Raw genomic sequence first — 15,454 nt, forward strand, 5'->3', positions numbered from 1 at the left:
TTTATGGTCAAAAAACACTTTCTTTGGATTTCAAATTAAGACGACAGTTTACATGGACTTTTCTTATAGCAAATGTTAGTACACCCATTCTTGGAGCAGATTTTCTCCATTTCTTTGAATTGGTGCCTGATCTCAGAAACAAATGTCTCAAAGATTTAAAAACGCATTTTAAAATCGTCGGTTGCGTGAAAAATGCAAGCATTTATTCAGTAAAAACTGTATTTAATGATACACCATATCACAAAATTTTAAAAGAATTTCCTTCAGTTACTAGATTACCAGATCCTAACCAACCTGTTAAACACAACACCGTTCATTATATCATAACTAAAGGTCCACCTGTGGTTGCAAAACCTTGTCGGTTAGCTCCAGATCGCTTAAAAATAGCAAAACAAGAATTTCAAACTATGATGCAATTGGGGCATTTGAGACCTTCGAGCAGCAATTATGCATCCCCACTTCACATGGTTCCAAAAAAGGGAAGTCTGGAATGGAGACCTGTAGGAGATTATCGAGCATTGAACGCTCAAACAATAAAAGACAAATACCCTATTCCATGCTTAGCCGATTTTACTGCTGCATTGCACGGTACTAAAATTTTTAGTCATGTCGACCTGATTAAGGCATACCATCAAATACCAATTAACCCAGCCGACATCCACAAAACCGCCATATGCACACCATTCGGTTTATTCGAAAGTATCCGTATGCAATTCGGCTTATGCAATGCATCTGCGACTTTTCAAAGTTTTATAGATGAAGTCACGCGGGATTTAGAAGGCGTTTACGCTTTTGTCGATGACTTGCTCATAGCCTCTAAAGATTCTGAGGAACATTGCAGGCATTTGAAAGCTTTATTTTCCAAACTTCAGGAATATGGACTTTGCATAAATGTTTCAAAATGCACCTTTGGTCAAACATCTATTGATTTCTTAGGTTTTCACCTTAGTGAAAACGGAATTGAACCTCTTCCTGACAAAGTCAAATGTATTTTAGATTTTCCTCAACCTACCACTCTCACTCAGCTTCGCCGATTTTTAGGCATGTTTAACTTTTATAGATGTTTCATACCTAAAGCAGCACATATTCTTTCTCCTTTAATAAAATTGTTAGAAGGCTATATTAATAAAAAGAAATCTCGTTCTCGTGTTCAGGATTCATCCCCACAATTAAATTGGAACGAGAATGCTGAACAAGCCTTTATTGCTGCCAAAAATGCCATTGCTCAGGCTACCCTTTTGAGACACCCTATTCCCGGAGCCCAGCTAAGCATCTGGGTAGATGCCTCAGACGTCGCAATAGGCGGCACACTTATGCAGTTGTCTCAACAAACATGGGAACCTATAGCATTTTTCTCTATGAAACTCAATAAAAGTCAACAGAAATGGTCCGCGTACGATAGGGAATTATTTTCTATTTATTCTGCAATTAAGAAATTCCGACACATGTTAGAGGGCAGAAATTTTATAATTTATACGGATCAAAAACCGTTAATATACGCTTTTAAACAGAACCCTCATAAATGTTCACCTCGACAATTGCGATATTTAGATTTTATTTCTCAGTACTCTACTGATATTAGGCATGTGCAAGGTTCAGAAAACGTCGTTGCTGACGCTCTTTCAAGAATCGAAATTGATTCCATAACAAAATCTCCATTTTTGGATTTTAAAAAATTTTCGGAAGCTCAAAGGCATGATCCGGAGGTACAAGACCTTCTCAAAAACAACACATCATCTTTGAAACTGGAATTTAAACCGTGCCAATATTCTGATGGTAATATTCTTTGTGACATATCAACAGACATTCCTCGTCCATTTGTTCCGAATTCCTTTCGCAGACTCATCTTTAATCATCTGCATAATCTGTCACATCCAGGAATTGCAGCTACTACGAAGCTTATTTGTTCTCGTTATGTATGGCCCGATATGAAACGTCATATCAAAAATTGGGTGAAATCCTGTGAATCTTGCCAAAAATCGAAAATTACTAGGCATACTAAAGCACCACTGGGCACATTCTCTCTTTCTGATGCACGTTTTTCAGAAATCCATATGGATATCGTTGGACCGTTACCTCCATCAGAAGGCAACGTGTACCTTTTGACTCTAATAGATAGATTCTCCAGATGGCCTGAAGCCATTCCCATCCCGGATATGAAAACGGAAACCATTTGCAGAGCCATCTTCAACTGTTGGATACCTCGTTTTGGCTGCCCATCCATCATAACAACAGACCAAAGTTCTCAAATGAGATCCGCAATTTTTGCAGAATTTACGCGCATTTTGGGTACGAACAGAATCATAACAGCCTATCATCCAATGTCCAACGCCATTGTTGAACGATTTCATCAACATTTAAAATCTTCTCTCAAGGCTCACGAGACCAATAACTGGACTGAAACATTACCAGTTGTTATGCTTGGTATTCGGACAGCCGTAAAGGAGACATCCTGTGCTGAACTGGTATACGGCACAACTCTCAAGCTGCGTAGTGATATGATAACGTCATCTAAGATATCTCCGTATGACACTCAATTTATCACGAATCTTCAAAGTCGTGTATGCATGTATACTTACGGGTCGATCGAGTAAAGCCACCTCTGTGCCAACCATATACAGGTCCGCATAAAGTCCTTTCTAGAACGAACAAAACTTTCACAATTGATGTTAACGGTCTGAAATCTACTGTATCTATAGACCGTCTGAAACCAGCCTATTTGCTTTCGGACTCTAATTTGCCTGGACTGAAAACAAATAAAGACTTAAAGACAGTTCAGCAGAATAAATCTGCAAACGAACTCTTTAAGACACAAACCTGCACCAGATCGGGAAGACATGTTCACTTCCCTAAGAAACTTGCTTCTTACATAACAATTTAAAACATTTTTTAAAATTCATATCTTAACATATTTCTTGTTATTTCATGTTTATCATATGTGTCAATACCTTGTTATATATTGAATTGCATTTTGATCTTTTCTAATTTTGTAATCATAAAAAAAATACCCGACAGCACGGATACTCTGAGATAATTTCATAACCTATGTCGTTCCTTTGAATAGCCATTAAAAGGAACTGGGGGGAAACTATGTGGTGATGGCGATAAGGAGCGCGCCTTGTGCCCTCCGATAAGTGTGGCAACCCTAGAGGAGAAGTTTTTTACGAGTAGCGAGCAGAGCGAAACAGGCAGGCTGTCGGGCAGTGTGCGCGAAGTTCCGAAATAAAGCTTAATTTTTATTATGCACTATGTCTTGTTAATATTTATATTAATGCAGTAAGAACATAATTTGTGATATGGAATTCGAGGATTGGTGGTAAAACATAACAGGAAATCACCATACTAACAATTAGTAATAATATACAAGCTGATTATTGTTACGTTTTCACATTTCTGTTGTATTTACAGTTATATTAGAACCGATTAAAACTCTTGTAAAATAATTTCAAAAATTTTCAAAATTATCCTTTTTTGTGGACATATAACTAATTTGACTTTAATCAAGGTTTTAACACTCACACTTCTACTTTTCCCATCTACATCACCAAAAAGTATAAATTAAGCAAGTTAAACTCATGAATAGCAGTCTACATTCAGAAAGTAAGTATTGGAAAATGTAAGTACTATCACTGTATTTATCATGTTCCTTTTGAGTACATAACTTCACTGGTTTCCAGTGAATTTTCAGTTTTCTTAGTTTAGAAATTGTGCATAAAATACGATGTTTGTTATTTAAATATGGCAAGGCACAAGGAAGCTATCTGCTTAAAGAAAGAAATGCTTTCATGAAAGAATTTCCAAACAAAAAGGGGCTAGTATTCATGTTGCACAGTGGAAAAATATCCAAACTATTTGAAAACATTTAAACTATTATTCTATCCTCAGACACACACAAAAAAAGTTTCATTAACACATTAGTTTTTAAACACACAAACTGTAGTGAAAATAAGTATTCAGTTATACTTGCTTTCATTGTATTCACTTGGTGTTTTGGGAATCTAAACTAAACAAAATTAAACATGTGTTTTGATTAAATAACATAAGGTTTATCTTACAAGCTGAGGTAACCCATACAGTTTAGAATTAAGCAGACAATTTTTAATCTTGCACTATTCAGCGAAACAAATTCCAAATGCACTGTACTGCAAGATAATAAGCCTATCATATTGGTCAGGTCAATAACCATTCTGCAGAGCCACTCTGTCCAGAAAATAGGTATATGTACTTAAATAATACAAAAATAAATATACATACTCCATCACACTTATTTTCCTGTCTAAAAGCGTCCCTTCAAAGGCAACTTTTTCCTTCCATGGAAGAGGAAAAAGGCCAGCGACTTTTTCCTCTTAAATTTGTGCTAAAAAGCAAGCATCTATAAGCCTTTTTACTTCCTTGTACGAAGTAAGAAGGAAGTATTGTAATCGCGAAAAGTTTCAGGCAGCATATTTCAACGAAAATATCAATTTTGACCGCTATTGAATGCAATTTAATGATGTTTTTGCGTGATATCTGTACGTAAGAACAGAGTAAAAGACTCGTTTCCCCCCAAAAAATTATAAAACTGCTTTAAAATGAATTCTGAAGAGGCTTTTTCGTGGCGTATGTACGTATCTCGCATAATTCAAAAACGAGTAGCCTCAGAACGTGGAAATTTTGTATATAGGACTGCTATAACATGTAGATGTGCACCTCGTATTTTGGTTGCAATCGGCAGCACCAAACGTATATAAATATATTTATATATATATCCACTTTTTACCCGGCTCAGTGATCTCAGTTTCTTTTACTCTTATATGTTTCTAAATTGTACATTTTTTGCTTTAAAAATGATTGAATTATGTTGTTCTTGTCTTCCGGTTAAGGTTTTTATGCCTTTAGTAAACCTCTATGCAATATTTTTAGAATTATCAACAATTTTAAAGTTGTTTAAGTGACACTAAGCCTTTATTTTCATGGTGACCATTGATTGTTTACATTTGAAACAGCAAACTAATGGATTTGTTGCCAATCTAGAGAAACTTAGCTTTGCAACAACAAAGATAACACCTTCATTTATTATTGCCAATAACATTATGCTTAATCCTTTCTGGAATTTTTGCGAGGAAATAAGTGGTTAAAATTTACTTTGTAATTTTTAATATAGATATTTTGAGTTTTTATGTATTTTTGCATTCTCGTGAAGTCAGAACTGAATTAATTGAATGAGAAATACTTAATCATCTGTGAAAAACTGTTTCTTTTTTGTTTTGTTTTGTTTAATTTTTTTATACATCATTCTAGCTTTATTATAGTATTTGAATAGGACATGTGGCAATGATTAGATAATTCTATTCTTTAAATGATATAAATTTTGTGCATTATGAGTTATAATATGAACAAAATATAATACTGTTAAGTGAACCTAGCGCCAGAGTGTCGCTATGGTAAACAAAGTGAATTTTAAAGAATGCATTTATTGTATTGTGGTTTATGCGCTGTCGGAGAAGTAGGTTTAATTCAATCTAATAAGTTTAAATGAAATGCAAGAAAAATGCGTATAAATTAATATTCCGTACAAGGAAGTCGTGGTGTACACATCAGATTTTTTTTACTCACCCATCATATTTGTATTAAAGCAGGAAATTGCATCGGTGCAAACTCAAGATTAATAATTTTTAATACAACTTCATTATTAAATTGCCATACTGTGAATATATACTAATACTTTGTTTACCTGAATTTCAGTTAGTTACAAATTTGGAGGAATGGCTGTTTGGAAGTGAATATTGAAACATATTATTTGAAAATGATAATGATTCAAAGTCAAATATTCAACTTCTATGCAATATTTTTAGAATTTTTTATGTGTGTATTTTTAGAATTAATTTTATGTGTGTATTCCTTTAGTTTTGGTTTAATGGAATCTGACTATATTTGGACTGATTCTTCACTTTTTCAATAGAAGGGGAAAAGTTTTTGAAAGATACTAGAATAATAAACTGTACAATAAAAGATACAAAACATTTATACTTTTTTTAAATCTGAAATTTTTTCAGATATTTTAACATCTAATTTATTTATGTCTATTTCCTTTTCTTTAACTATTCTTCTAAGTTCATTTGCTTTGATAAACAAATCAATGTTCCTGCTGGTCTCGACTTCATCTGCTAAAAAGCATCTATCGAAGCTGCTGCTGATCTCATTTCGTTATTAATTTCGATATTAAGAATACCTCCAGAAAATGTTATGTAATCAAATACTGTGCGTTGAAAAATGTATGATGAGTCACTTAAATTTTAATTTAAATTGCTTTATTTACAGAGCAGCCCCTTTCCATAGAGGCCTGTCCACGTGACAAGATAAGAATCATTTTCACTATTTTCCATACTTTTCAATAGTGAAAATCATAAAATAAGAAGTGAGAAATGTGTCAAGAGAAAGATTTTGAGGATCAAAAGTAGAAAATTCATGTAAATTTGTCTTAACTACTTTGTCTAGAATCTCTCCAAACTGCAGCAAGCCATCAACTGTGGGTCTATACAAGATGCATTTCGAATAAGAGAATAATTTATTGGACATTTAGCCATTAAGTGTTGTACCTTTGTTGAGACACATTGTTAACCTTATTGTTTCAATGCAAAACTTGCAGCTTGTGAAATGTCCTTCTTACGACATTTATCATTCATAAACTGCTCAGCAATGAATCCCAAATAAACTTTACTTTTATCATTATAACAATTTGGATCATTAAAATTGAATTTATAAAGATTTCCTGCTTTAGTTATTTTTGAATATTCTAGTTTCAAAATTTTAAAGTGCTAAAAGCAATCATTTACAAGTTTAAGATATCTTCAGCAAAAAAAAAAAAAAAAAAAAAAAAAAAAAGGGGGGGGGGAATAAGTGGTTTATCTCTTTGATAATATTCAAGGAAAAGCAATAATATTTTCGACAGAGTGAGAAAAAAATTTAATTTTAAAAGAAATGTTTTATCCTTAGTTGCTTCCAAAATATTTGAGAAGGATTTAAATAATTTTTTTTTTTAAATTGTCCCATTTCAACTTTTTTAATGTATAGTAGCAAGTGTTCCCATATTTCAGTGGCTCTTTCATCTGCTGGGACATTTTGCAACTATCGGTAAAAGCAGAACTTCACAGCAGAAAATTTTAATTAAAACATTATTTCTTTATCTATCAGATGATGGAGACAAAAATGTATGAATTTTTCTTACACATTATATTTTAACACTTAAAAAATGTACTATATCGATAAAAAATTGCGACATTGCGAAATATTCTAGGCAAGCATTCCTGCAGAGATTCTGTTACATCGCTAAAATTGCCATAAGAATGCTATATTGGCAATATCATGAACACGTTTTCTCCATGTAGCAACCATTCCGCTTACCGGTCATTTTCTTTTAATTTATTAATCTTCCGTTTCTTTTATTTTTTCCTTATCATTTCAACACTGACTTTTTATTCAGGATTTAGCTTTTATTTTAATTTCTAGTTATAAATAGGTGAAATTTAGCTTAATAACAAAAGATAATTTCAATCATTATCACAATGAAATTTTATATTGACCAACTATTTGGATAACTGATGCGATATTAAAATTCAATAACATTCTTCTGAAAGCAGTATTTCTTTTATAAAAATACTTGGTAAAATTCTAGTTTACGGTGCAGCCTTGGTACAATTTTTAAAATTATCGCCAACACCAAAATGACCCATTTAACTACTCATCGTATATGTCCTGTTTACTGCTCATCATAAAGTTGCAAAAAGTAGCCAAATCCCTTATGCAACGGATACCTTGTACATAGGATTACACCAAATCCTTATTTGTCTATTAAAGCTTCAAAACATATTTCCAAACTTCACTTTTTTTCGGCTAGCATTACTGAATTTGCCCTTGGCGACCTAAAATCGAAATGGAGCCAACAGATTTCCCACGAAATCGATAACATATCCTCTGCAGAAATAAACTCATAATCCCGATATCCCATACATATATGTGCAAAAGAGAACAAACTTCGTAGAAGGTGATCAAAAATTAATTTATGGCTTAATTCAAATAAACACAGAAATTAAGGTAAGCAAAACTGTGTAAAAACAAATTGAAATGATAAAACAAAACTTAGCTTTCATGTGAATTTTCAGTGCTGACTCTTCCATTCTAGAAATTTTAATTTGTTTCACAGACCACATTTAGCTTTATAAGGATTATCATCCATCAATATCCAGTCTTTGTAGTCAGCTTGATGAAGCCCCAGTTTATTGAAAATGAAATTTCCAGGCATCTCGTTCCTATTGGCATCGGAGGGGTTGTGGCCTTTTAGGTTGGAATTGTTCTAATTTCGGCAAATATTTTCAGAATATCCCCCCTTTTTTTCCTCGAGCACCTTCATCATCACTTTCGCCTCTTAAAGAACTTCCAGCTTCTTGCTTTCATCACAATCTGCCTAAATTTATGGATAACACCTGTTTCAAATGATTGGGTAAACAGCCAATCAGACACCAGATACTTTCGTCCTAGAGTAGCTAATTGTTTTTTTATCGTTTACAACGCAAATCCGCCAACAGATTGCTTAAGAACCATGTAATTTTAATTCCATATTCATGAGAAATCGCAATTCACACTTAGAATGGCAATCATAAGAAATGATAAGAAATGTCAAATGAGCAAAATTAAGGACCGTTTATTCATTTTGACCAAAATTAAGGACTGTTAAGGACCAAACATCATTTTTGAAAAATTTAAGGACTTTTAAGGACCATACGAACCCTGTATTAAGTATAATTTCAACATATTACCATTTTAATGAAATTTATCAATGTTACAATGTTTTAAAAAAATCATCGAAAAATTCACAGATCTCGGAATTGAAAATTCTCTATACAAACTGACCTTAAAATTGATAAAATGTTGATAATTAGTCAAATTTACAACCACTGAAAGTATTAACGTCCCCAAAAGCAAAAAGTTGTCTAAGACCTATTCGTTAGAAAAAATAAAATAATTTCGAAATGCTTATGTTTCACTTCTTGCTTAGAAACTCGAGTACAGCACCATTTATATTAGAAATTGGAACAAATTATAATCCATGAACCCATTCATCCATTCAAAAGGTAACCATGTTTATCAGTGAATCGCCAAACATATTCCTCCAAAATGCTAATTCACGCTCAAAATGGCAGTTATAAAAACAAACAGAAATTTCAGATGATTAAAATTAAGGACCTTCTTCTGATTTTGGTTAAAACAAAGGAGCAAAAATCGATTCCAAAAAACCTAAGGACTTTTAAGGACTCTTAAGGACCGTACAAACCCTGTCCTCTATTTCCAGCAACTCTGTTCAAATCAATTCATTTTATCTTTTTCCCTCCCACTGATGAATGCTTTTTAACTCATTTTTGATATTTTAGATGTAATCAAATCCATTTTTATGCATCAGTCAAATCAGCTTTCTTTCTTTGCTTCTCCAAAATAGGAAAAACATAGTTGTACATTCACTCATATCTTTCAGAGCTATAACCTTTTCCATGCAAGGATTTACACATATATCTAACATTATCTCATGGATTTCACAGAAACTGAGAACTATAATTTTATTAATTTGTGGGAAATGATACATAACACCATAACACATAAATACAAAGGAAAAATTAAAAAAGAACTGCATATGATACATAAAACTGTAAAATAAGACAACCAAAAAAGCAATAATATATTTCAGGAGGAGTTCAGAAAAAAGGACGGGGGTAGAGGTTTATGAATTTACTTTAGAATGTGATTACCCATGATTTGTATGCATATATAACATATTTTCATGGTTGCAATAATGCTGCTAACCACAATTTACGGAATTTACACTCCTTCAACCATGCAGTCTTCAAAACACTTGCATTTCTAGAAGATGTCTCCATGTAACTGCTTTTCCAAAGTAGTCCCTTAAGTTGCCTGATATCTTAGCTTAATATCTTCACTTTCAAGGAATTCATCAACATGTCTTTCTTGATGTAGAAGAATTGCAGTACACAAGTAAAAGGTCAGATTCATGCACACCTCTGAAAAGTCTCACGTACTGTTCTAAGATCTCATCTCGAAATCTTTGGCTGGTTACAGATCAGTTGATGTCAGGGCATACATTCATTGGTCATCAATCCTATGTATATCCTCACACTTAAATTAGCCAATCTCTGAGAGAAATGAATCAAACCTCTAAAACAACAGGATATACAGTCAAAAGTCTTTAATCTGGACTCGTCAGGACTTCGGCGATTTCAGATTATCGATTTTTCCGGGTTATAGATCATCAGTTTAAATCTGGTAAGATGGCATGCAGAAATTATAAAATTAAAAATATGAAACACCGTAATTTATGAAATAAAGTGCAATTATGATCTAAAGGGTATCAAAATTTACAAAAAAAAAAAAAAAAAAAAAAAAAAAAAAAAAAGGAAAAGCTTAATATTTATTTGTTTATTTTATTAAACATTTCTTTCAACGCGCGCATGCATAAAGCATACATTACACATAGTCGAAATTAGAAACTTGCAACCAGAAAACTATTTGATGTGTACTCGTGATATTTATAATGACGAGGAATTTGATTTAAATCATATCAAAAAACATTGAAATTAAATACTAAAGTTAGTAAGGAATTATAAGCTGAATAAAAAAAAAAATATCTGCCCTGAAGATAAGGATAGTGCTGACAGATCAACTTAGAGTTCATTGCGCGCCGCAACATCCCCCCCCTCCCCCGTAGATCCTTTGGCAGCTCTAGAATCGGAAATTCTTTTTGACATAATCGAAAGTTCAACTTACTTTTATAAAATTGCTCTAATAGTCTGTAAAAAATAGTAAGCCGGATCCAATTTGAAGATTAAGGAACAATGCAATCTGCAACATTAACTGAATTAGATAATTTTAGCTTAGCTTATGCCAAAAGTTCATTAGATGCCAAAAATTGCTAAAATATTAAAAAACAATCTTTGCCTACAACTTCATTCAATCTTCTTCTCCATAGCTTGAGCTCTTTTATAACAGCTGTTATTTTTTTTCATTGACTTCAAAAGGTGCATGTTTCTTCCCTGCACAGAAAGATTAAGAGAATTCCGCTTTTCAAAAATGTTGCGTACACTTTTATTAAAAATCTTATGCGTCTTTGAATCTGTTCACGGCCAGCGTCACGTATACGTAATGCAACGATTCCTTGCCAGCCCAGCGTCGCATATACGCACAGGGCTTACCATCAATCTCTATAGCCCAGCGTCGCATATATGTAACTTGAAAACGGAACAATTTATTTGAACTTTTAAATGCCAGTAGATGGTGCTAAATGGTAAAGGTTTTCACATCCGTTAAGTCATGTGGCTTTGGCCTTAATGTATGATCCTCAGTTTCTGTTCTGCATTTCTGGTTTTGATACATTTATTTGTGTAAACAAACCGGGAATCATAGCTCTTTAAGTTAAAGAGACACCGGCGTGTTTGTTTACTTTGTTAGGAATTTCTTTTTTTGTTGTCTTCGTTTTTATTCTTTGTGCTTTTAGTTATTAGAATGTGGGGAAATGCATTTGACTCAATATTTTCTTTTTTCTTTTCTTTTTTTTCTTTTTTTTTTTAATGAAAATTTGGGAAAATGCATCTAGCTAACTACAGCAGTTGTAACGTCACTGAACTTTCGTGATGGTAAAATTCATACCAGTTGTCATTTTTTATATTCATTTAAAACTGAACATAGAATTTCTTGGTGCCTTCCCGATACTTGATGCATCTTACTTGCTCAGCAAAAAAAGCCACCACTGCCCTGTGTGCCGATTGTCACTTTGAATTATTCCACACACAGCAGAATCATTAAATTGGAATTTAATTACCTACAGCTAATTATTGTTTAATTTTCTTTCACATTTCATATTTTTAATTTTTTTTTCATGTGTATAGTATTTGTTTTCATGCTTATAGTTATGGATTTTAGCATTTTGCATGTTTAATTTATTTCTATTAATGTGACATTCTTTATATTAATGCATAATAATTATTAGTATATTACGTACGTACCTTAAAAAAAATTGAGGTCATTCTATTAAAATGCTGATTTTATGTGAATGTTTTTTTTTTTTTTTTTTTTTTTTTTTTGTAAAAGTAGGCTTAAAAACTGAAAATGCATGGGCTGGTGGCGGCGTTCCATTTGGCTCCTCACTTTGTTTAGGTACCCCAAGTGTCTTGGCTCAATTAATTATGAAGCTTTTACAATATATCGTGGTACCTTTGTGAAGCAGCTCCAATGCACAGTTTGGGAACCACTGCTCTAATCATATCCTGCTCTGAAATGCATTCCAGCAATTTTGAGAAGTACTAGAAATTTCTCGGCAGACATGAGATAACTATATAATAGTGCAGAAAGCATCATTTTTGAGTTGTAAGTTCAAAGCTGCATTCAGATTATTGAGATATCCATCTCAGCTTCACTCTTTAGATGTGCTTTGCATTGCGTTGTGTTTAATGTTCTTAGTAGTTACTGATTGCACTCTGTGATATTGTGAAGAGTTGTTTAAGTACTTTAGTGGAAAGTTCCAGGACTGTGAAGTGTTCCTTTTGATAAAATAAATTTTATCATGCTATCATAAGTTCTATCTATTACGAACCCGTATACATGCAACAATACACATACGAGTTAATTAAAGTAAAATTATTATCACAAGACTCAAAGGGCCCACCAGCGGCCGAGTGAAAATGTCGCTGAACACTGGTAGTTTGGTCCGAGGTTCGAATCCCGCGAACGGGCTTGCTGCATGGGTGTTTTTTCATGGTTTTCCCCATGTGTAACTTGTATACGAGCCAGTTTCCTTTAAAAGGTCCTCCACGAAGGCATCCCTCCCTTAAGGCAGATAGCCCTCGAGTGCTTTGCCATAATCTAATAAACCAAACCACATGACTCAAATATGACTGGTGCGTTTCTAAATTAACATTAAACTAATTGCTAGCAATCTGAACATTTTAATAATTAAAAGTGATTTTTTAAACGATATCTCACCAGTCATTAAAAACTGCAGACTGCATGCACAAGATATCCAAACAATACACGACTCCTTATATTTAATAATGCATATATTTCTGGATTATTATTAAAAATCCCAAAGCCTCCCCCCCACACACACAAAAAAAGGGAGAGATAAAGGTTGGCTGCTACAAACCCAGGTCTAGGCCGACCATGAACTTCGTATGGTCGATCATGAGATGATGACATGCCTTGGCTTCGATGATGCCCTGAATGTGACACACTAGGAACCGGAGAACCTCGTGGAATTCCTTCATGTCTCCGGGATAATTGACTTTCAGAATGAAGAGAAATTCCAGTGTGAGGTCGAGGAGGACTAACACTAGGGCTCATACTGGGATGAAATCTTTCTGGTTCCCTAAAATGTAAATAAGAAACGCTTAAATTAAGCAACAGTAAATAAAAAGTATTTATTTATGACTTTTTTGCTAAACATAAAAATATATGAGGCATAAATTTCATATTGAATTTCTATTAATCAATTTTTCTCTACGGATATATACCCTATAGATTATATATATGCTTTAAAAACTCACTCACATCATTCAGCCTTAGAGAAAATGTGAAATTTCAAAGAATATACATACAAGATTTGGTACAAGATCTGTAGCAAATCTATATAATAATATATTACTTAGGTAAAATAACATGCCAAACAAATATTAATTTAGAAAGTCAAACAACAAAAAACAGCATTATATGTGCAAACTTTCACAGGATTAGTTTCGATGGTTTTATCCTCAATGTACAGATATGATGATTCGGTAAAAAACATCAACACTAATCCTGTGAAAGTTTGCAAATATAATGTTGATTTTCATTGTTTGACTTTCTAAATTAACACATAATTTGTTAGCAATATTTCATACAAATAAAGAAGAATAACTTATTAAAACAAAAATATACCATTAATATAAATAAATTACTCGAATAATTACTTGCCTTAATAAATTACTTGAATTTTCTTCAAAAATATTCACAAATATTTTTTAAACTTAAGCCTGATTTTCTCTTTTTAATAAGTAATTCAATTTGTTGTCCTTTCTATGTAAAAATTTTTAAACACTTAACTTTTTTCCAAATACATCATGATCAAAATGTATATGCATACTTGCCAACCATTGACATTCAAAAATCAGGAGATTTTTCACAATGTTAAAAATGTTGGTATGCATATAGTGATGGACTGTCGCCAATAGCGCGATAAACTCTTTGAACTGGAAACCCTGCAAAAGAGTTAACTGTATAACTCACTTATTCTTTATACTAACTTTTCTCACTCCTTCAGGAAAGGACAGTGATATGACACTCTTTATATATATATATATATATATAACTCCCTTTTTTTTTAATATGTACTTGGAATACTAACAAATTTTTATCTATTTTCATGTATTAATAAAGAATGTGTTTTGTGATCTTACAATGTTTGTCTATACCTATTTTGGATTACAAGTTAATTAGGTATGATCTCGCTTGATGCTGCACTGGATACAAGGTAAGAAGAATCATTTTGCTCTCTATTTTTTATTAATTTGTTGTGAAATTTCGAGGCTATAAAATGTTTTACAACAAAAGATTATGAGAATGATGAAAAGACCATAGCTTAATTAAATAATAATAAAGAAAAAAAACTATGAAAGCTAAACTGTAGCTTCATATCAAAACCGAAAATAAATTTTTTGACTAGACAAAAATGTTGAATTCAAGTCAAATGCAAATTGCAAAACTGAATTCCAGCAATTACTCAACATGGAAATTCAAAATGCAAATGCTACTACTAAAGGAGGATCTTTACGATGTAATCGAAGATGTATGTCCAAGCCCCATTACAGAACAATGGAGTAAACAGGATCGGCAATGTCGTGCGATGATAAATTTATTTATCAAAACAGCCAAATACTTCACATTAAACATGCCATCTGGGAAAAATTCAGGCAATTACATGAAAGGTCTAACCTTTCAAGTAAACTATTTTTTTTGTGAAAGCTTTACAGTTTGAAGCTTGAAGAAGATGGAAATATGCAAACACATATAAATACATTACTGGAGTTAGTGGATAAACTCAAATCAATAGGTGAGATCATTAAACACGAACACATTTCAGCACATTTGCTTTGTTCAATGCCTAGTTCTTACGATACGCTCATTACGGCTCTTGAAGCCAGAGCAGAATCGGAACTGAATCCAGAATTCTTAAAAGGAAAATTAATTGACGAATTTAACAAGAGAGTTGTAAATAATTCATCATATTCAAAGGCATTTAAAGCCTCATTTCAAAACAAGACAAAGAGAGAAAAGTTTTGCTCATATTGTCATAAAAATAACCATTTTAGATCAGAGTGTAATCATCTAAAATCGAAACAAAAATATGAACTGTGCCAAAACTCAAAGAAAACATACTCAG

At 32.7% G+C, this 15,454-nt stretch overlaps 1 protein-coding gene across 1 annotated transcript in view; it reads right to left on the bottom strand.

Annotated features, from left to right (window-relative positions):
- The window catches only part of LOC118197333 (uncharacterized), a 145,233-nt gene that overhangs the window by 67,612 nt on the left and 62,167 nt on the right, over window positions 1–15,454 (bottom strand). The window contains exon 5 of the mRNA XM_085823660.1: window positions 13,184–13,405. Within this exon, the coding sequence (XP_085679786.1) occupies window positions 13,184–13,405 (222 nt within the window). The remainder of the gene's footprint in view (window positions 1–13,183; window positions 13,406–15,454) is intronic.

Source organism: Stegodyphus dumicola, chromosome 9, assembly GCF_044657685.1.
Source record: "Stegodyphus dumicola isolate Sdum_Otavi_A_Nest chromosome 9, ASM4465768v1".
Classification (NCBI taxonomy): Eukaryota; Metazoa; Arthropoda; class Arachnida; order Araneae; family Eresidae; genus Stegodyphus; species Stegodyphus dumicola.